The sequence below is a fragment of the Mytilus californianus genome, unplaced genomic scaffold (genome assembly GCF_021869535.1).
Source record: "Mytilus californianus isolate M0D057914Y unplaced genomic scaffold, xbMytCali1.0.p SCAF_12, whole genome shotgun sequence".
In the NCBI taxonomy this organism is placed as follows: Eukaryota; Metazoa; Mollusca; class Bivalvia; order Mytilida; family Mytilidae; genus Mytilus; species Mytilus californianus.
Genome location: NW_026262604.1, coordinates 5,633,018 through 5,656,029, shown reverse-complemented (window position 1 = coordinate 5,656,029; position 23,012 = coordinate 5,633,018). Strand labels below are relative to the sequence as shown.

General features: G+C 34.2%; 1 protein-coding gene across 1 annotated transcript; it reads left to right on the top strand.

Annotated features, from left to right (window-relative positions):
* Nucleotides 1-13,002: 13,002 nt before the first annotated feature.
* Nucleotides 13,003-19,485, top strand: LOC127721245 (heat shock 70 kDa protein 12A-like). The gene is made up of 4 exons (XM_052227921.1): nucleotides 13,003-13,353; nucleotides 15,129-15,347; nucleotides 15,948-16,083; nucleotides 16,597-19,485. Exons 1-4 carry the CDS (start codon nucleotides 13,054-13,056, stop codon nucleotides 17,649-17,651), a joined length of 1,710 nt encoding a protein of 569 aa, XP_052083881.1. The 5' UTR covers nucleotides 13,003-13,053; the 3' UTR covers nucleotides 17,652-19,485.
* The last annotated feature ends 3,527 nt before the right edge of the window (nucleotides 19,486-23,012 follow it).

The following is a 23,012-nucleotide window of genomic DNA, read 5'->3' as shown; positions in this document are numbered from 1 at the left end:
CAACCAACAATCTATGTAAGTCTCAGAATAAAATCACATAAATCTTTTGTTAACTTTTATTAGAATCTATCAAATTATGGCATTCTATATTGAATGACTGAAAACAGTCACATTATCAAATGCTTCAGTTATCTGAGAGCAAACTTTAAGGTCATGCCAGCTTTTTAAAAAGCCTATACTCAATTATGATTCACGATTTCTGAAATACCAAATGTTCAACCTGTTGCATAATAATATTTGAACTAAGACTGCATTCAATATTTAACTACAGTTCCATTCACATCTAGATGAACTGGTTCCTCTGGTAAGTTTTCTAGCCTTTCATCCCAGCTCTCTACTAAAGGACCTGCGACTTTCACTGCCTTGCTAAAATGTAGTCCATTTTCTCTCCAGTTGATAGTCATCCCCGTTTTATTAGGAAAATTTTGGTAAAGAGTTCTCTCGTTTTTACTGTATACGTAATAAATTTGCCACATAGTCAAAATATGTTCATGCGTTCCAGCCTTCAACTCTTTTTTATACCATTGAGATGGTAAAATGCCAGGAACTAGCGGCAGAAATGTTTAATTATTATGAGCTTCCCTGAACCAATTCTGAAATTTTATCCAATTATCCCTATTTGGTGAAAAACCCCATGAACCTAAAACAGGATAAAGAAAGATAATATTTTCGTCTGGTGCATGTAGAGGTCCTTTTCCACCTCCGTGTTTTAGACTTGCTGCTTGTTAAGCAAAGCCATTGACTTCCGGTCTATGATCATAACTCGCATGCATCTTTTTCAAATACCGATAGAAAAATGTTGAAACAGACAAATCGTTCTCTAAGATGACACAGATTTATTTTGTATCAGATGTTGGCTGCCATGTCCATATCCACTGACCATATATCCCGGCATGCTTTTTCTGAATATTTAAGAAATAATTCATGGCAGCCGTAGATTTGTTTTCATTTAACCATGGGTTGGGCATTAAATTTCGATTATTTTACCCTGAACGTTAGCGAGGGGTAAAATACGAATATAAATGCCCAACCCATGGTTAAATGAAAACAAATCTACGGCTGCCATGAATTATTTCGATTCTAATAGGACAAATTCGGTAATTTTGTTAACCGTGAAAGCCCTATACATACGATATTGTTTTGGCTGTTCCGTTTTACCCAATTTTGATAATATTAGTAATATTATATAATTCAGTGATTATTTTTTTTAATCGCATTTTTCATTTACATAATTTCTTCCAATGTAATTTTATTCGTTCTGAGGCGTACAAGAAGCTTTAAAACGCCCGGTATTTACATTTGACTTTTCGTTTACGAAAACATACTTGTGATGTCACCTTGTTTCGTTGCCATGCCAAGACAATAACATCATTTCGCGGAATTTTTGTTTTATGAAATTTTACCATGAAAAATAAATTGAAATGGACTGATTAGTTTATTTTGCTGTAGAATAGAGATAAATATATTAATGTATCTGAATCTTGGCCTACGTAAACTTGGGGTTTTGATGTAGAAAATTGAGAATATCTGGTAGTATAAATAAGTTGGTCGTAACGCGGAACAGCCGTTTTTGTGTATTACTGCGTTTGCGCTAAAGGTAGATATATTGTGATTATACTGGTTGACGATAATAGGACGTCATATTAGAATTATGGATTTTGTCCTTTATCAAAATAAAGTTTTTGGCCGTGACATAAGTCTGTTCATAAAATTCTTTATCTTTATTTCTTTCAATCCAGATTTCTATTACTACTTTGTCGTTTAAATAATCCACTTTGTTTAGAGATTCCAATAGCCTGCGTAAAGAGTTTGATCTGTTTTATGTAATTACAATTGTCCGAGCGTCCACGTCTGGGATATGTACAGGAGGAGGAGTTCTGAATGAGATTATGGTATAGGTGAATTCGGTTTGTAGTTCAGTGATCCCTCAATTATTCGTGCCTTGAATTCTCGAGTCAAATGGTATATTTTTTCATTGCTCTAAAAATGAAAAATACAACACAATTAACATATTGTTTAAAACTTTTAAAAAAAAACAACTTTATACCATTAAAGAACAATAAAAACTGTACCATTGTGCCTCGTTTTGACTTACAGATTGAATAAGTTTCTATTATGCGTAGTTAACGAGCTTGAGTTTCCTTGGAACACCTCACATCACATATAGCTTCGAATCGACCAAATAAATGTCAATTCCATCTTGATAACGATTTGCTATTATTTTTACTTAAGAGTAAAAATTACTAATGTTAATTTATCTATCAATGGTGTTTTCATACTACTTGTAATAGAAAACAAAGTTTACCTTTTTATGGCTTAATTCAACAAAGACTTATAAACATATATTTTTTATAACTTTAAGAAAATTGATACTGACAAGTTACCTATTGAAAAAATGCTACTTCACTCCTTTCAAAGATGTTATATGAGAGGGTCCGGATGGTTGTCTTTATTTTCTTTATTCTTTAATTTTTTTAGACAATTTTTCTCTATTTTTATATGTTTCAGCACCTCATTATTCTCTTTTCTTTATTTTTTTTGCCTATTTTTCACTATTATTTATATTTTTGCACTTTATTCTGCAATTTTTTTCCATAATTTTCTATCATGCAAACCCCATCCAGACCCTCATATAAATCAAATGTATTGTACTTAGCAGAGTTGAAGATCAACTTGATTTACGTAAAGCGGGGGGGGGGGGGGGGGGGGGTTATCAAAAATCATAGTTCACCTTTACCCACGTAATCTACGAAAACTGATATCCCAAGAATAATAATAAATAAACAGTAACTGAATTGTATTTCCTTTCAACATGATCAGATAGATACATTTTTGTTTTAAAAACATTTAATTATATTTATATCTATGTTATTTGTTTTATATATTTATATATTTTTATATATGGGATGGACACGATTGGATGTTGCTTAACGCAAAACACGTGCAGAAAACCTTGGTGTGTACTCAGGATCTCTCGATATTGGCAGTTCTTGTTTATATAATGTATACATTTTCTAAACCTGTGAATACTAAATCAAATATCAAATTTCGACTATGATGTAGTGCAATATTATTCCCTTAATATTCACATACCAGTTTAACATTATAGTACATATTTCATTGCACAAGTCAATTGCTTCAAAAATAAATGTTACTGCTGGAGCACGAATGTTTTGAAAATAAAAGATACACAAATTTTAGAAACTTTACAATCAAGAGCATCGACAAATAAACAGTCAAAACCTCCAACATCAATTTTGTCTGAGTTAAACCTGCTGTTTAATTAATGAAATATAATCACAGACCTACAATGCTAAAACGAATAAAAAAAACGGACATCTAGAGGCGTAATCACAAACTGTGAATCGTAAATTGAATTTAAAAAGCAAAATGTATCGAGTACACCATGCCATCATCTTGTATACTCGAAGACTGAAAGTTTACTAACCACGATGAAAAACTAATGGTTAAAGAATACACGATGTTATCCAACTTCCAGATTAACTTGTTCTTTTAATCAAGAAAAGGTCGATTATTGCTTTTGATTTTAGATTTTCTTAATTATAAATCTTGATTATTCACGCAAACATATCATCAAGGTTACGATAAGAAGTATTTTTCAATTCTTGCTATCAAATGAAATTCAGATGGAACTTTACTGAGTTTGGTCATAATTTTTTTTCCATCACAACGCCTCAAGGATCGGCAGGCAGAGATAGAAATATGGTAATCCCTTGGTCTTCTTCCAACTGGCAGTAAAACCCTTGAAAAAGTTGAGCGTCCGATTGGCTGTGCGGGATGTATCATTTCGCAGCCACGTCCGGTCAGAATTGGGACATTTAGTCCAATGCCTGGTGTTAGATAGTTTCACGCTCTCAGCTTTAAAAAAACAACTCTTGCTACAACTCTTTTAGGGGTTCGTAGGTGGCATGTTGTAACATGAAATTACTGTCCTTAACCAATATACCTTTTTTCAGTGACATTCGAAGTTTTCTTCATCCCGGTCATTCCCTATTGCAAGACCTACCTGTTGTATTTGTTTTCAATGTATTCTCGTCCTGAACATGCATGAAATATTTGCCACTGGACGTAAAGCTAACAACAATCAATCCATTAATATTCATTACAATACAGAAATAAGTCTGTTGTTAAAGGGGCTCAATTTGGTGCTAATAGAAAATAGTCAGTAATGCTTACATAATTAATCAATACTACATCTAGAAGATCCAGTCGCGCAAATTATAACTGTGTTTGTTCTATTTCTTTGCTCGTTATAGCCTGTGGTCATTAGACACTTTCCTGCACTTGTTACAATCTTTATACACAGATGTAAAATTATCGGCATCTGACAAAGAAACTCACTAAACAGGTGCTATGGGCAGTCATGGACTCTAAGTGAGGAGTTTTTTTTTCGTGTTGAAGACCTGACTGTGACTTTTAGATGAAGTAATGCAATAAAGGTGTATTCTAGATTGAAATATAGAAATAAATATGTAGTCACATTTTGGCTAATGTTGATCTTGTTTTTCGCTTGAAGGTCAAGATATTTCTTCAATTATTTTTCGTTTTTTTTCCCCTAATTTTCTAATCAAACAATGTAAACGTTGAATAGAAAACACGAACTCGTGGTATTATGGATAGGACTATGATTCAGCAAACGATGAAATATTGTGCCAGTCGACCGCTTACTGACATTGTGACAAATAAATGTAGTACCCCCTCCCCCCAAAAACAAAATGATGTACCAGTAGTCTAATTGATATTTTTACGCAAAGATGTTGACAGTCGATACTTTGAACAAGAAATATCGTTCTTGTCTTTTTTATTCCATTTTAGAACTAGCTATTACAAAATGAAAAATGTCAGATGGGAGCATTTGTTACAGAAGTTTGCGTTTTGATTTAATTTCTTGGAAATTGTTCTTTCTGGCTATTAAAATTAGTTTCGTCTTATTTATTTGCCTCCTCTAAATCGAATTATATGCTCATACCGAGTAATAATTAATTCCTGATACTGTATTGATAGTTGGTACCAACACAAATGATATACAATGCATAGATAAAGTGATTTCTTTTTTTGTTTTTACAATAAAAATGAATGATGTAGTTGAGTCAACATCTGGAACAATAACTTAAAAAATGATTACTGAATAAGATGATTCATTTATATAAATAGAATCAAATAATTTTCTAAATAATATGCTGATTTTGTTGGTTTTAAGCGATACGAAAGAATGACCTACATCACTTCCATATGTTTTGAAAAGGAAAATATGACCAAAAGAAATAACTTAATATTTTATAGTGAAACTGTGTATTTAAATAAAAATGCCTCTTCCATCAGCATATTTTATTGTTTCTCGAATATGCTCGATTTTTGAGCGGTCCGTATGAAGTCTGTTGCAAGTCAAATATCCAATCAACAAGCCTTTTCTAACGTTGAAGTCCAATTATCCCGCCAATTGTCCTTGACGACACACCTAGCAAAACCTGTCTACTAAATTGATGTTTAATCGTTCTCACACTGAATATACATGAGATATGTGCCACTGGGAGTGAAGCAAACAATCAATCAATAGAAATTACCACAATGACACGATGATCGGCAACCGAAAATGAACTTTTGAGATATTTCCGGTGTCGCAAAATGCCAGCGGAAGTGAAAGTTTAATCTGTGTTGAAAGTTTAACTTTGACTAAAAGATAAGAACGGCAATAGAGATAAAATTGAGAATGGAAATGGGGAATGTGTCAAAGAGACAACAACCAAGAGAGGCACAGTTTCGTTCGATTTTTGTTTTTAGTTCTTAGAAATTTTCTATGAGGGTTTGGATTCTGTTTTTACAGAATAGAGTATAGTGGGCAAAAATTACAAACCACTGAATTACAGGCTCCTGACTTGGGACAGGCACATACAGAACGTGGCTGGGTTAAACTAGTTAGAAGGCGCCAACCCCCCCCCCCCCCCCCCCCCCCTAACCTATAACCGTGGTGCAACAGCACAAAACAAGAAGACACTATACAACACAATTAACGAAAAACAAATATGATAAACAGCAAAAAAAAACCAACCACTCAATTACAGGCTCCTGACTTGGAACAGGCACATTTAGAAATTTAGAATGTGGTGGGGTTAAACTAGTTTGAAGGCGCCAACCCTCCCTCTAACTTGGGACAGTGGTGTAACAGTACAACAAAAGAACACACTATAAAAGTCAGTTGAATAGGGCTTAACTCATCAGACAGATACAAAGCAAGCAGAGATATATATATAACAAAAACACAGAGTGGACGTGGCAGGGTACTTATACATCCCCACAACAAAAAGACACTAAGTACAGATCTGAGAGTACTCGTAGTTACTGACAGCTAGTTCAAAGCCAATAACAACTAATAAAATAATCATCATGCATCTAAGACTAAAATATCAATCAGTACACATCCAACATCTAATGGATTTAGTGTAAAGACGTCATTAACAGTCAGAAAAAAACATGACCTTGTGCAATGCCGAGATACAGGTATCGACAGATTGTAGATCCATGAAATCAATATGAATGTTTCTCTAATTCTTCGTCGATTTATCCCTTTCTGCACCCATTGTATAAAAAAAATTTAATCAACGTGTGGTTCGTTTGATCTCAGTTCTTCATTGGTTGAAATCCGATTATGACGTCGAATTTTCTTGCTTTCCTCTGAATTTCCTATTGTGACGGCATGAAAAAGGCGACCATGCCTGATGACGTCACATAGAAAAAACATGTCTTTTTGCAGATTATTCGAAAAGAAGGAATAAATTTGCCTGCGTATTGTTTGAAAATCATTAGAGAAACAGATTCCACCACCAAATCTCATGTAATACGATATTTATCCACTCTCGACAGTTAAATTTTAAATATTTAAAACGCTCGGCGAGCCTCGCGTTTTAAATTTGAAAATTTAACTGTCTCGAGTGGATAAATATCGTATCACACTCGATGCAGTGGTAGAATCTATATATATAAAAATAATATTTAGTTTGATTGTAATTTACTGTTAACAAAATCAATATTAATAACAATAACAACAATATTCAAAGATCTAATTATAGTGTTTAATTGGTACACTTTTAGAATAAGTTCATCTAAAGGATCGATAAGTTTACCCGGATCGTATATAAATTTATGGGCTCTTGTTTGATATAGGTTTTCTACAGATACAACCAAAATTCCAAACCAAATCTTTATATCTATGGAAGAATTTAGTAAAGGTTTTAAGTAATTTGTGGTAACGAAATCCCTGACTGAATAATTTACCAGTAATACATAGATTACGTTCATCGAAATCCAAAACGTCACAACAGACAAGGTTATACTTATAGCAAACGAATTGTGATATATAAACACCGTAAGATGGTGACATCACCGTCCAAAAAATAAAAATTAACAATAGGGAACGAAAAATCGTCCCTTTTGTCGTAAATTTTAGTGCAGAGTTTCCCGTGTAAAACTGAAATATCTAAATCTAGGAAAGGACTGTTATTACCGTTTATATTTGATTTATTTAAAGTTATTTTGGGGAAATTTTGGCAGTATATTTAGAAAATTCTGGATTATTTAACGAAAAAATCATCAAGATAACGGTAAGTGTTGTTGAATGCAATTTAGACGGGTTTTTACTGAGTTTGGTCATGAACTGTGATTCATAACAGTACAAGAACAAGTATGCTATTAAAAGGGCGCAATTGGCGCACATAGGAATACCTACAACTTGTCGATAAAATTTATTGCCGAAACGTACATAAATATTATCAAGGAGAAAATTAACAGCTTCAATCATCTCATCACACCTCCAGTAAGTATATCTAGCATATTTATCTCTTTCGTTAGAGAAGAAGGCTTTAAATGAGTTGCCGCAAAATTATTTGCATTCAGATTTACCAAACGATCATTAATTTGAAAGGAAAACTTTTGTTTGATAATTAAGATTGTGTGGAAGCGTAGTGTAAAGAGTTTAAAAGTCAAAACTGTCAACAGAATCAAAAGGACCATCAAAAGCACGTAATTTATCTAAAACATCGAAAGATTTTTTTACACTCCGAAAATAGTTAATTCCACTATTTTCATATGTTTTATTACAAATGGTAACGACAAGCTCAGAACCTAGTTAAAAGCACTAAACTAGAGGCCGAGATGAAACGATAATTTACTGTTTTTTTGTGTGTTTGGTTTTTTTTCCAGGTAACCAATAAATAGTAGGGACCTTCAAATGTTCAGAAGAGACCTTATCCTGTGATATGATTATGATTGTTTGCTAAATGACTCTCTGTGGAGCGCACGGACTTGAATGTAGAAGAATTTGAAATTTCATTCTTAAGAACGTCCATGTAGTATTTACGGCATACCACCACCACATTGTTGGCTGCTTTGTCGGCCGGTACAAACAGAAACCGCTTTGCGAGTACTTGAAGTTTGTTTCTTATTCTAGAAATAGACGTATTATATACTCGTTTGTTTATTTCTAAATTATTTTCAAAATGTGACATTCGAATATCCACAACATTCATACATTTATTTAGATAAGAAACAAGAGATTGTTTTATCAGATTTTTCCTGTTTACACCAATTATTACAAAACGATGAAAGAGCGTCTTTTGTGACCTGACGCACTGTTTTCCAATCTATTTTCGATGAAGGACGATATTTCGGTCCTTTTTTCAAAAAGTGTTTACCTTCTCGCTCTTGAACGATATTGAGGTTCCGGTAATAACATGGCCATAGGGATCATATCTAAAATTCGACGATTCAGTCTCAAGTTAGAGGAGTATTATTTTCTACACTCAGTCTGACGTCTGATGTTACTGACGTATAATTAAAAAAATAAACTTCTGCTGGTTTTTTTTTGTATGTATACGAAATAGTAGGTGGTTCTGTGTTCAATACCTCTGTTAATATATTTAATTTTCAGAAAATGCCGTTTATGATCTTCAGGTTTATCGATACGCGGGAACAGCTTAATGTATACGATGTTTAATTCGTTGAGTTCGATTGATACTATTCCATGAGACCTATCATTACGTTGTCTTTTATCAACAATATTCATGATATCAATAGAGGAAGTTTAAGATATGTTCCCTTGTCCCATTGCATTGTCATTTAGACCCAGAGGATATGCTGTTTGCAGTCGTTTAATCCAAGACAGTTCGATAATTTTACGGGAATCTTCAAACTGTTTATACGATTGCCCTTGTTGTTTCTGTATCGTTCCGAATGGTTGGAATCTTATAAACTTAATATTTTGATTGTGTCTACCTAAATGGTGGTTAATTATTATACTTTTGAATTTCTTAGGTTTTCGGAAGCGGTATAGATGTTCATGTGTTCGTCTAAGAAATTCCCGTCCTGTTTGTCAAACATATTGTATACCACATTTTGGCTTTGTTCAAGTAACAAGATAAATGAGGCTTTGAGTTTTTCATGTAATGTCACAGTTACAGTTCACTTCACAGGCATGACTAAATGAGGCCAAAAATATCATCCAGAATGAAGGAGTTTTGGATGGGATTTACATAATAGAGAATAAATATATCATTGAGTTTCACATGTTTCAAAACAAATGTTAGTTCCAGAATCTTTTTGAAAAAATATATATAGTTTGTTTTTTTTATTTTATTGAGGGAGGGATTGTTTGTCCCGAGACAAAAAAAAACATGTTAGTTTCCATTGAAAATTAGAACTAACATTACATTTGGCGAGGGGGGGGGGAGGGGCTTGTTTGTCCCGAAACAAAAACCAATGCCTCCTACAGAAGATGAAAGTTCGTTGCCTGGGTCTTAATTCTTAATTCTTTCTTAATTTTAATTTTAACACTTTTTTTCTACGAAGCGACGTAACTTTATTCTAAAGTATACGTATGTCAATCATCCACAAACGTATTATAGAAATGAGAATGGAAACGGGGAATGTGTCAAAAAGACAACAACCCGACCAAAGAGCCCAAACAGATCAAGGCCATCAATAGGTCTTCAACTCAGCGAGAAAATCTCGCACCCGGAGGCGGACTTCAGCTGGCCCCTAAACAATAATGTATATTAGTTCAGCGAAAAGGGCGCCCACCAAACTCCAAAACATATTAATGAACCAAAATTTAAAATATAAACACACAAGACTAACAAAGGCTAGAGGTAAATGTATTTATAATCGGGCGGGCTCGACATCTGACAGATACGAGGAAATAAACACCTATAATGAATAACTTCCGTAACGTTTGTTAAGTGCATATTTACTTCTAAACTTGTAATATATATCCTATTGAATTTGATATATAAGTTGTGTATCGAAATTCATACAATAGACATACAAGAGTTTTCATTTTTTCTTTAAAATAATCAAATATAGGGATAATTATTGATTTAGGTTATTTTCCGAAAATGTTTTTTGTATAAACATGTCCAGTTTTAGCTATATTTTCTGCTCGAATGCCCATTTATAATACTTCGTCTGTTGAGCATGTTGAGCGATAACATCTGCCATGCGCAATGCAAATCTTCCTCCTTATGATTATTTCATACCAGGTAAGACACTCTTATATTTTCAATGCAAATATTAATTTTTTCGTCACTTAATTGTGTACATAAAATAACATAAATCCGTGTAGTATCAATTGTTTCTTTAAAGTTTCACAAGTTTCAATTGATTTTGTTATCAATATTCCGTACATAATACAGAAGCTTTATAGTGTTTTGTGAAACAGTGACTCCCTAGTCCTCTAACTTATGACCTCAGGTGATGTTTCCTGTTTCTAATGTTTCTGATAACTTATTTAATTTACTGTGTTTTGGACTTTTATAACTTTCAGTTTGCATTCAAGTAAAAACCTCCAGTGCGGGAGTCGAGGGTTCGAGCCTCGGCCGAGTCAATCCACAGAACTTCAAATTGGTATTTACTGCTTCTCCGGTAAGCACATGATATTAAGGAGTAAGAGCAACTCGTAGTCAGAATAATGTATCCGGATAGTGTGACATCTCTTCTTGTGGACTGTTACTTTGCAACCAGCACAATAAAAAAGAATCCGGTTCATGTTGTCGGTCTAGTAAACATCAATGTTCATATATGCATATTCATATATCGCATTAACAAATTCTTGTCCTAAATATAGATTTAATTTGCCACTGGACGTTAAACAGCCATTATAGTTTTTTTCTCATTGTTGAAGGCCGTACTGTTGCTTATAATTGCTTACACCCACTTCATTTGAACTTTAGTGAATAGTTGTCTCATTGGCAATCATACCATATCTCCTTATTTTTCTATTCATCATTATCCATCATCAAAAGTTTTATTTGGCCAATGCTTTATGTTACAATCTTTCAGTGCCATTTCCTAACTGCCGGTATAGTACTAAAAAACTGTCCGTAATTTCTCAGTTCATTTTCTCTCAGAGACCAATGCGCAGGGTTAATCAAAGGAATTGCTGTAATCTGTAACGTATTCCGATATCAAGTCTTAATCTATACAACTCAAATAATTAAATAATTTTCTAATAAAACGAAATCGTCTAAACTTGCTACTTTCCTTTTAGAATATAATTAAAATAGAATTTAAGATAATTTCATGTTTTCAATAATTGGGGACTATAAATCGAATTCAAATTAAAAACGATAGACGAAAGTAGCAAAAATTCCTTTACAGAGATATACAGAGATGTAACAAGATTTTAAATTTTTGCTTTAAAATTATAAAATAAGTGTGTCAAATCTTTAAATCATGTCATGTACGAGGTTGTGGATGGGGGTTTACAGAATAGAGAATAATGAGCAAAACATATAAAGAATAGAGAAAAATGGCCTAAAAAGTTAAAGAATACAAAAATGTAGGACCCCATCCAGACCCTCCTGTATTTTCTACTTTTTCTTTCGTTTTAACTTTATCATCGAATTTCAGAAAATACAGGTAAACTAACCACAAGTATTAATATCAGGTTGCAAAAAGTTGACCCTTGAATTATGACCGATAAATGAAGATATATTACTATATACAAAATAGATAATTATTCGGTTTCTGCAACAGTTTAATAGTCAAGGTATGTAATATAATTCAGACCTTTTAAATTTATTTATTAGAAAAGATGACGTGTGCACATATGCATACCACAATCTTTTGTACACATGGTAAAGAAGCTGCGTATTGTATAACAAAAATATCAAATATAAAGAATAAAACTTGGATCTTAAGTTATATGAGGGTCTGGATGGGGTTAACAGAATAGAGAATAAGGACCAAATTATATAAAGAATAGAGAAAAGTGAACAGAAGCTTAAAAAATAGAGAATGACTTGAATAATGGGGTGCAAAAATATAAAGAATAACCGAGGAAATAAAAAAAAAAATGTGTGATTCAATACTGATTACAGAAATGAACGATATACAGAATAAAGTTTAGTTCTTAAGAATTGACTGCTGCTTTTTGCAATTTCATTGGGGTGTAAAGGCGTTGACTGTGTGCACACTATCATCTTTTTTGTTACACCCTAAATATATAACACAAAAAAGAAGCTTTCATTCTTTAAAATTATATTTATATGCTACTACTCAGGCAAAGTTGATCTTAGATGGATTTGGCTATTTGTTTTAGGCATTTTTGTCATATAGCTCTTCAACTGTTTCGGTACTTATACATCCCTCGGGTTTCAAATGTTTGGCTTTGAGCGTTCCTGATGAAGGTAAATCCAGAAAAGCGCTTCGGACGCATGAAATTATTAAACGTGTTGTTTTCAATTTTCTACTACCTTGAAATCACAAGTTATATCAAGCTTTTGGTCTGTTTTCCTTTGCATTAACGTGACGTTCGAGAAATAAAATTTGTTTTGGAACGCCTCACGAATTTTGTCATCCAATCGAAAGTACGTATTCTTATGAAACATACACGGCCGTCATACATGTAATGCAATATGCATGCATTAGTTCAACAATTTTCTTAACATTATAATCTTTTCTGCATTGTAATACCACTTTTAAGCTCTTTTCCGCACTGCAACACATTTTTATTTTAGATTTTCAATTTACATGTGATAAACGATGGCTGTCCATGTTGCCGCAATAGACTTTGGGACGACGTATTCAGGATATGCATTTTCAGTTAGCGCACCAGAAACAGAGCTTAAGGATGTAGAAATTTTATCTAATCAGATATGGAATTCTGGGACGGCGGAAATTGCATCACTAAAGACACCCACGTGTCTGCTGCTCTCTAAAGATAGAAAAGTAACAGTGTTTGGGTATGAGGCAGAGGAACAGTATGCAGACATTGTATTGGATGGAAATGTCGATGACTACTACTTCTTTCATAGATTTAAGATGAATCTTCACAATAACAAGGTAAATAAAAGTGATTTGGAAATATTGGATATAGTCTATGTTTATGTAACCCGAATAATTCAGTCGTTATATTCCACTGCTCTACGGTGGCTACATTAACGCCTGAAGGCCTTGTCAACAAAAAAAATCGTCAAATAATCATTCGGAATTAGCTCGGGACTTACCTATCTCAATAACATTGAGCTATTATTAGCTCACAGAGAGCACCAATCAAAATCCTGGATTCGTGACGCGTTTTTATTGTATAAAGAATTCAGGCCCTCGCGAATTATTCGGGTTAATGTTTATGATTTCTTTTGCAATCCTTGACCTGGGACTATAATACTTAGTTTAACAGTCCCAGCCTTGATTTATTTTAGGTTAACATACTTGGCCTCCTTTTCTGATCTTTTAGCTGTTTCTATATTCACTATAGTTTTAGCAATACTATTACAGTTAAATCTGTGTACCGAATACCACTTCAAGATATACCTACTGCACATTTCGGTTCTACTCACGAAAACTATAATGAATAGATACATGAGATACTCACTCAGGCAAAATTTACCTTAGGAGAAGTTGAATATTCTGGTTTTGGTTCTTTTTCATTGTTAAGCTCCTACCATTGCTACAGTTTGAGCGTTCGTGATGTAGCTAAATATAGAAAAATGCTTCTGATGCGCACAAATTATAAAATTTTATTTCCATTATGAAAATTTTATTATTAATAAGACAAGAAAAACCTACAAATATGTCAAAAAGGACCGAATCAGAAGTATTCTCCTAAAGGCGATATTGCTCTTTAATGAAAATCTGTTTGTATCCATTTTAATCACAGTTGAAACCAATTGTTTTAATCTTTTCCGCCCATTATATTGAAACTAAAATGGATATTAGTAGACAAAATTGATCAGCGAGACAACAATTTGGCCAACGCTAGTTTCTATTCTACAAAAATATTATTGTAGCACTGTACCAGTTTTCTGCAAAAGTAGTAGGTAAGCGAAAAAGGCTACGCAATTGGCCTTAAGTTCTCAAATTACTACAAAGCAGCCTTCAAAAATAAATTTCTATTCTTAGAAAAATAAAAAAGTTTTGACCATTTGATGATATCTTTATCCCTATTTCATAAAATTGAGAATGGAAATGGGGAATGTGTCAAAGAGACAGCAACCCGGACCAAAGAGCAGAAGACTGCCCAAGCCCACCAATGGGTCTTCAACACAGCGAGAAAATCCCGCATCCGGAGGCGGGCTTCAGCTGGCCCCTAAACAAAAATGTGTACTAGTTCAGTGAAAATGGACGTCACACTTAACTCCGAAACATATAAATGAACTAAAATTTTTAAAAAATTACAAGAATAACAAAGGCCCGGGGCTCCTGACTTTGGACAGGCGCAGAAATCAGTCAGGAATAAACATGTTTTGTGAGATCTCAACCCTCCTCCTATACCTCTAGCCAATGTAGAAAAAACAAACACACAGCAATACGCACAGTAAAACTCAGTTTAAAAGAAGTCCGAGTCCGATGTCAGAATAGGTAACAGAAGAAACTAAGCAAAATGACAATGATAACAAATGACTACTAGCAGTTACTGACATGCCAGCTCCAGACCTCAATTAAACTGATTATGAGATTATGTCTTCATCATATAAATAAATGAACCATATTTTCATTGAACAGTTTATGAAAAAATTCACAAAAATTTCATCAAATTCAAAATACTTTTTCTCCCTTTTCTGCTTTTTATATTGACAAATTAATGACTCGATTTCAATATAATAATCATTTTACAGAATATATCTATGACTATGGTTCTTGAAGATGTCAGAGGACAACCTCTACCTGCTATAGACGTATTTTCGTTGTCAATCAAAGCCTTAAAAGACCACCTTAACAATACTGTTGAAATAAAGAATATAGTACTAGACGATAGGAAAACAAAATGGGTACTTACAGTACCTGCCATTTGGACGGACACAGCCAAACAGTTTATGAGAAAAAGTGCTGAAAAGGTTAAGCACTCATTTATTTTGAAATATGAATTATCAATCAAAATTGTATTAATGTAATATAAGCTTTTTATCGTAACGTCTGTATATGGTGACACGTTTTCTTGGAAAAAAATGCTGTTTGATTTGCTGCGTGCTACCACTCGATCTATTCTTATTTTACTAGATTAGAATAACAGGCCAGCACGTATAAACTACTGTTATTGAAAGATTGCGTGCGTAAGAGACACTTCAAATAAATTGAAATATACAAAAAAATTATTAAAAAAGATTAAACAATGAAAATAGAAAGAAAGGTGTTCCGGCATGCCTAAAACGTCTGTGGTATATGGTGGTTGTTATGCACCGCAACTCAGTGACCAGAATATGTTAGTATAAGGTTACACTTAAAATATTTGCTTTTCCGTCTTTTTTGTTGAAATGTTATTAATACCAATTTGTAAAATTTTGGATGTCCAGTCCTTATTGAATATTTTTACCCTATTTCCAAGTAGAAAACCATAAAAATGAGATTAATTGAATTGCTCCATTGTCAGGCGACGCTCCAAATCTAAGGCACAATAGCCAGTGTTTAGCCAGTGTAATTTCTTTTCTTTTTTTCAGGCTGGAATATCGCGTGATATGCTAACAATTGCACTTGAACCAGAAGCAGCATCGATATATTGTCAAACGTTCCCGTCTGCTGGTTGCAGAGAAATCACAGAAATAGGATCAAGATATATGGTCGCAGATCTTGGCGGTATATTGTTAGTTATTGTGATGTTACAGTTAAGCCTTTAAAGGGGCCCCAGTGACGACACACAAACTCCGAAACATCGGTGATGTTGCTTTAATAAAGTCAACGCAGAGTAGCAAAGACAATATTACCACTGTTTTGGAGTTTGAACGAGACCTAGCCTTCACGTCTAAATAACAGAAAACAAAAATTATAACGATCGACAAAAATGTACAATAAAGATATAAGATTTTTTATACATGAGAGGTGTTGTCAGAGTTAGACATTACACGCTATAGCTTTTGACATATCAACGTATTTGGTGCAAAGAATAATAAAAGCTTTGATAAAAAAGCAATTAATTGAAACAATTGTCCAAACGAAATTAATTAGGAGTCATTCAACCATTAATGATTTTTCTCTTGTATAAAACAGATGTTTAAATCTAATTTGTTACTAAATATTGTTGAAAATGACGAATTGTATCTATTGATCCCATTAAAAATTTTTAAGATACTATTTCGGATTATATTCTAGGTGGTACAATAGATGTAACGGTTCATGAAAAAATTCCGAACGGTACACTTAAAGAAATGACAAAGGCCTCCGGAAATAGCTGTGGTGGGACCTCTGTTGATGATGCATTTATCCAGCTGTTTGTTCGCATATTTGGTGGACCACTTCTAAACAGTATGAAATCAGACAGTCCAGATTCTTACTTATATCTGCTGAGAAGTATAGAACAAGTTAAAAGAACATTTCAACCCACCCAAACTAGAAAAGTGAATTTAACCATTCCATATGCAACTCTCGACGATCTCTGCAAGTCAAATTTTGGGGAAAATATTAAAAATGTCGTCCGTTCATCCTCCCTGGCATGTAACATTGAAATATGTAAAGACAAAATTCGAATTGAACCATTATTCGCTAAATCGCTTTTCAAGACAACATGTGATAATATCATATCTTTAATACAGTCTGTTATACAACAGGGGACAGCAACCAAAGTTTCAAGCATTCTGCTTGTTGGTGGTTTCGCAGAATGTAAGATGGTACAAAATTCCCTGAAAACTGCTTTTCCAAGCATTAAAATTATTTTGCAAGAGGATTCAGGTGTTATCGTTCTAAAAGGTGCAGTTTTATTTGGTTATAAATCCAACATCATATCATCGCGAATAGCACGATATACTTATGGCGTCAGTTGTTATGTGCCTTTTAATGAACGTTTGCACGATCAGAAAAGAAAAATAACTATGAGGGGAGAGTCATATTGCACTAAAATATTTGATCCATTCATGTGGATAAACACGTCTATCCAGTTAGGACATACAATAATTAAAAAAGTGTATTCAACAGACAGTCAGACCGGCTGCTGGTGTCGAGTGCTTATCACGGATAGGGACAATGTTTTGTATACAGACACGGGAGACTGCACACTACTTGGGGAGTTCAAGTTTTCGATTGAAAACCCATGTCGCGAAGAAAAAAAAATAAAAACTGTGTTCAACTTTGGAGACACTGAATTTTCAATTACCGTGTTAGATCTTGAATCAAAAACTGAAAAGAAGGAATTCTTTGAAATTCAACGTTAGAATGATCTTAATTAATTTTGTACGCCTTTAAAAAGCAATTTAGGCTCTTAATAATCTGATTTTCTTTGAAATAATATTTCAACACATCAATTGGAACCATAACTTTAAAATAATTATGGATTCCATTGAGGACTACGTCAGAGCAAGGGCTAAACGAGAAGAAGTTGAACTGGACACTTTGTCAGAATGGGTCAAAAGAATCAGGTCTCTGATAAACGTCGCATTCATAAGTTGAAAAACTGTGCGAATGATCGACCAAAGTCCATTTTAAGAGACAAAGAGGCTGTGAAATGTCTATCATCTCCTCATGATAAGTGTGTTATTGTTCCTGCGGACAATGCTTCAAATAATATTGTCTTTGTATGTGAATCGTATTACTACGAATGTCTTGCAAAAAAATTAGGAATAAATGAGCACTCATGTAATCCCACATACAAAGACATATCATTTGACAAGGATCAGATTTTGGCGAATCATAAGTCCTTCATGGCTTCAATGAACATTACATTGAACGACAAATCAGAGGACTTACCTTGTTTGTATTGGATACCTAAGCTTCACAAAATTCCGTACAAACAACGGTACATTGCCGGCTCGTCTGCATGTTCCACCAAAGAATTGTCCATTAGATTGACTAAAATACTGTCCGCAGTGAAAGAGGGTCTTCAGAAATACTGTGAAACTGTTTACTTGCGTAGTGGTATTAATCATATGTTGATTCTTAAAAATTCTAAAGAACTTCTGGATAATTTTAAATCTCGGTCTTTTTCTGAAATTAGTTCTATCAAAACTTTTGATTTTTCAACCCTGTATACCACCATTCCCCATGTGAAATTGAAAAATCGCCTAAAAGAAATAAACCAGAATGCCTTTCAACATAAAAATGGTAGCATACGCTATAAGTTTATTACTTTGGGATACCATAAGGCATATTTTGTTAATAGCGAACAAAAGAGTAAAACATGCTACACAGAGGAACAAGTGATCAGTATGCTGGAGTTTCTTATCGACAACATTTTTGTCGAATTTGGAGGTAGGCTTTTTCAACAAATTGTCGGCATTCCTATAGGAACGAACTGTGCGCCTCTCCTTGCCGACCTCTTCTTATTTTCATATGAATCGGAGTTCCTTAAAACACTTGTCAAAAACAAGAAGATCAAAGAAGCCAGATTATTCAATTGCACTTTCAGATATATTGATTATGTTCTTTCCATTAACAATCCTAACTTTTCTGATTGGGTTCCATTAATATATCCCTCAGAACTAGAAATTAAAGAACAACAGACACGGCTTCCTCTGCCTCATTTTTAGACTTATACCTCGAATTTGACATACACAGTCATCTCAGTACCAGAATCTATGACAAACGAGACGATTGTAATTTTAAAATTATCAATTTCCCCCACCTTAGTAGCAATATACCAAGTTCATATGCATATGAGGTATACATTTCCCAACTTATTCGGAATGCAAGAGCTTGCAGCTCCTACTCAGACTTTATAAAACGTCACCAGTGCCTGAGCAAAAAGTTGATGAACCTTGGGTATGTCAAAGAACGTCTCGTCCTTTTTTCTAAAAAAGTTCATCGGAAGGTACCAAGACCTTGTTGATAAATATTCCGTATCAACTTCACAAATAACACATGAAGGTCTTGAAGTATATAGATTCTGCGTACTGACGCTGTTTATCATCTTAATAACGTGTTCTTTTATTTGTCTTTATTATAATATTAATTTTACTGTTTGGTCTGTTTTTGGTGATATACATTTGACGTAGCTCTGTACTTATGCATCCCGTCATTGTGTTGTTTGTATCATTTTTCATTTTTACTTGTGTACTTAAATTTATCGGGTGCCCGTAGCTTATCCATTGTTCCCAGAAAACGCACGTGGTTTTGAGCGGGACTTGAATTTGTTGCTTATTTCTATGTTTTAGGAATAGTGTTATTGTTGCAATTCTCTTGTTGTTCCACATGATCAAATTGTTCATCGTCCTCGAATTCATTTGATTCTGAATTGAATTGTTCCTTTTCACATGTTTTGTTGTTTTCGCTCGTTTTATGCAATTGTCTCCTATTTCTTCTGAATGTTTTTCCTTTAATGTTGATTTCATATGATCGTTCGTTTACTTTCTGATTAACTGTTCCTTTCTCCCATGTCTTTTGATATTTGTTTGCTGGTTCCACTCTCACAACGTCTCCTTCTTTTAAAGATGATAGTTCCTTTGCTCCTTGATTGTAATAATGAGCTTGTCTTTCTTTAGAGTATTGAATTTCCTTTTGTACATTCTGTCCTTCTATTTTTGGTTTAAGTAAACTTTCTTTTGTGGGTATTAGTGTTTTTGTTCTTCTGTTCATCAATCGTTGAGCGGGACTAGTTTCGAATCCTTGAGTTGGTGTATTTCGAAAGTCTAGTATGGCTAAATAAGGATCTGATTGTGCATGTTTTCCTTTCCTCATTAACGATTTGGCGGTTTGGACAGCATGTTCTACTTTCCCATTACTTTGTGGATAATAGGGTGATGATGTTTCATGGCTAAAATCCCATTCTTTGGCAAAATTTCTGAATTCAACACAGTTAAACTGAGGTCCATTGTCAGAAAAACAAGTGTCGGGTATGCCATATCTAGCAAACTGTGCTCGTAATTTATGAATGACTGTTGTTGCTAGAGTGTTTTCTAGGTAGTCGATCTCCCAGAAATTTGAGAAATAGTCTACAGTTATTAGGTAATTTCGTGTTTCAAATGTCATTAAGTCAATACCGACTTTTGCCCATGGTCTTAAAGGGACTTCATGTGAAATTAATGGTTCTTTACTTTGTTTCCGTTCATACGTGCGGCATGTTTCACATCTTAAAATGAAATCTTTCACTTCTGAATTCAAGCCTGGCCAGTAGAGGCTTTCGCGCGCTCTTCTTAAGCATCCTTCAACTCCAATGTGAGAAGAGTGTATTCTGCGGATCATATCGGATCTTAAGGACTTTGGTATTATTACTCTTTCACCTTTGAAAATTAGTCCATTTTGAACAGTGAGTTCATCTCGGATGTCGAAGTATATATTTATCTCATGTGACACATCAGATTTTATGTCTGGCCATCCTGATTGTATAACGTGTTTGAGCTTTTGTAGTTGTGTGTCAGTTTCTGTGTGTTGTTGGATTTCTTTGAGCCTTTCTTCTGATATTGCAAGATCTTTTATCATGTTTATTGCTTCTATTTCTTCACTTTCTGACTCGGTTTGCTTATCCTTGAGATATGCTCTGCTTAGTGTATCTGCGAGATACATCTCTTTTCCTGGTTTGTATACTAGCTGTATATTGTATTTCTGTAGTTGTAACATCATTCTTTGTAGTCTCTTTGGTGCACAATGTAGAGGCTTCTTCAAAATTGACTCTAATGGTTTGTGATCTGATGTTACATACACATTTCTGCCATATGTATATTGGTGGAATTTTTGTAGGCCAAAAACTACAGATAAAAGTTCTTTCTCAATTTGTGCATATCGAGTCTCTGTGTCAGTGAGTGCACGACTAGCATACGCTATCGGTTGATTTTCCTGCAATATTGCTGCTCCAAGACCTGTTTCAGATGCATCGCTTTGTAGTGTAAGCTCCATGTTTGGATCATAGTATTTCAGAACAGGTTCACTGGTTACTAGTGTCTTTATCTCATTTAAAGCTTTGTCATGATTATCTAACCAGCAGAATTCTGAATCTTTAAGTGTCAATTTTCGGAGTGGTTCACAAATATGGCTTAGCTTGGGTAGAAATTTGCTCAAGTATGTTACAAATCCTACCAATCTCCGAACTCCTGAAACATCAGTGGGCTTAGGCATTTCTAGTACTGCGCGTACTTTTTCTGGATCCATTTTCAGACCTTTATTGGTAATCAAGTGACCAATAAATTTTACTTCTTTCATCTTCAATTTGAGTTTGTCTTTATTCAATTTAAGATTTCTTTCCCTGCATCTTTCCATTAGCAATCGGAATTTTCTGTCATGGTCTTTAATAGCTTCTTCTTCTGTTTTCCCTTCACCATAAATCAATATGTCATCAATTATGCTTTGGACTCCAGGTAGACCTTCTACTGCCTGATCTTGTCTGCGCTGATATTCTTCTGGCGCTGAGGTAATACCAAAAGGCATTCTTAACCAACGGTAACGTCCAAATGGTGTATTAAATGTAGTCAGGTATGAAGACTCTTCATCTAACTGGACGTGCCAGAATCCATTCTTTGCATCAACAACACTGAAAATTTTCGCATTCGAAAGCTCAGGTAGCAGATCATCAATTGTATGTAGTGGGTAATGACTTCGTTTGATGTGTTGGTTGAGGTGTTTAGGGTCAATACAAACTCGTAGCTTATTCGGCTTTACCACGGTTACTAAGCTTGAAACCCATGGCGTTGGTTTAGTGACTTGTGTAATAATGTTCATATCACAAAGTCTGTTTAGCTCAGTTTGCAGTTGGTCCTTTATTGCAACAGGTACCTTCCTTGGTGGGTGTACTACTGGTTGAGCATTTTCGTTCAACTCCAGATGATATTTTCCTTCAAGTAAACCTGTACCTTCAAAGACATCTTCGTATTCTTTCAGAATATTTGCTTTATCAATTGGCTTATATGAATCCGGTGACATTGGTGCTCCTTGCTGTACACTTTTAATGTTTTCATAGTGTATTGTCATTAAGTTCATAGCTTGAACTGTTTTGTTACCAAGTAATGGAGTGAGTGTTTTATCTTTCACAACAATAAATTCAGCTTTGAATTTAGCATCATTCTTAGGATTGATTAGTTTCAGCTGGCAAGTACCAAGTGGTTTTATTGTAGTGTTATTGTACATTTTAAGGACTTGGCTTGTTTTCTTTAGTTCTTTAATTCCTAATTCTTTCAGCGCATTGCTATTTATAATGTTACATGTTGCACCACTGTCTAATTGAAATCTGACTGGCATGATTTTGTTACTTACAATGTTCATTGTTGCGTACACATGACGGCTATTTGTACCATCTACAGTGTTGATCGGTACAAGGGTTACTGCTTTGATTTCAAAAAATTCATCACTGTCGTAATCTTCTGACGCATAATTATCTGACAGAGTACGAACTTGCTGTGGTCTTCTCATTTTTGTTATCTTGCCTGATTGGCACACTGCTTCAAAGTGGTTTGTTTTGCCACATTTACGACAAGTTTGACCATACGCTGGACAGCTGGATCTAGAATGTTCATGTCTCTTTCCACAATATTTGCAGTTGCTATTACTTCGGTATTGTTGCTTTTCATGTTTGACATAAGTGCCTTGTTTCTGTTTGAATTTTGTGTTAGGTTTTGTCTTATGTCTTACAGCATTTACTTCAGTGTTGGAGG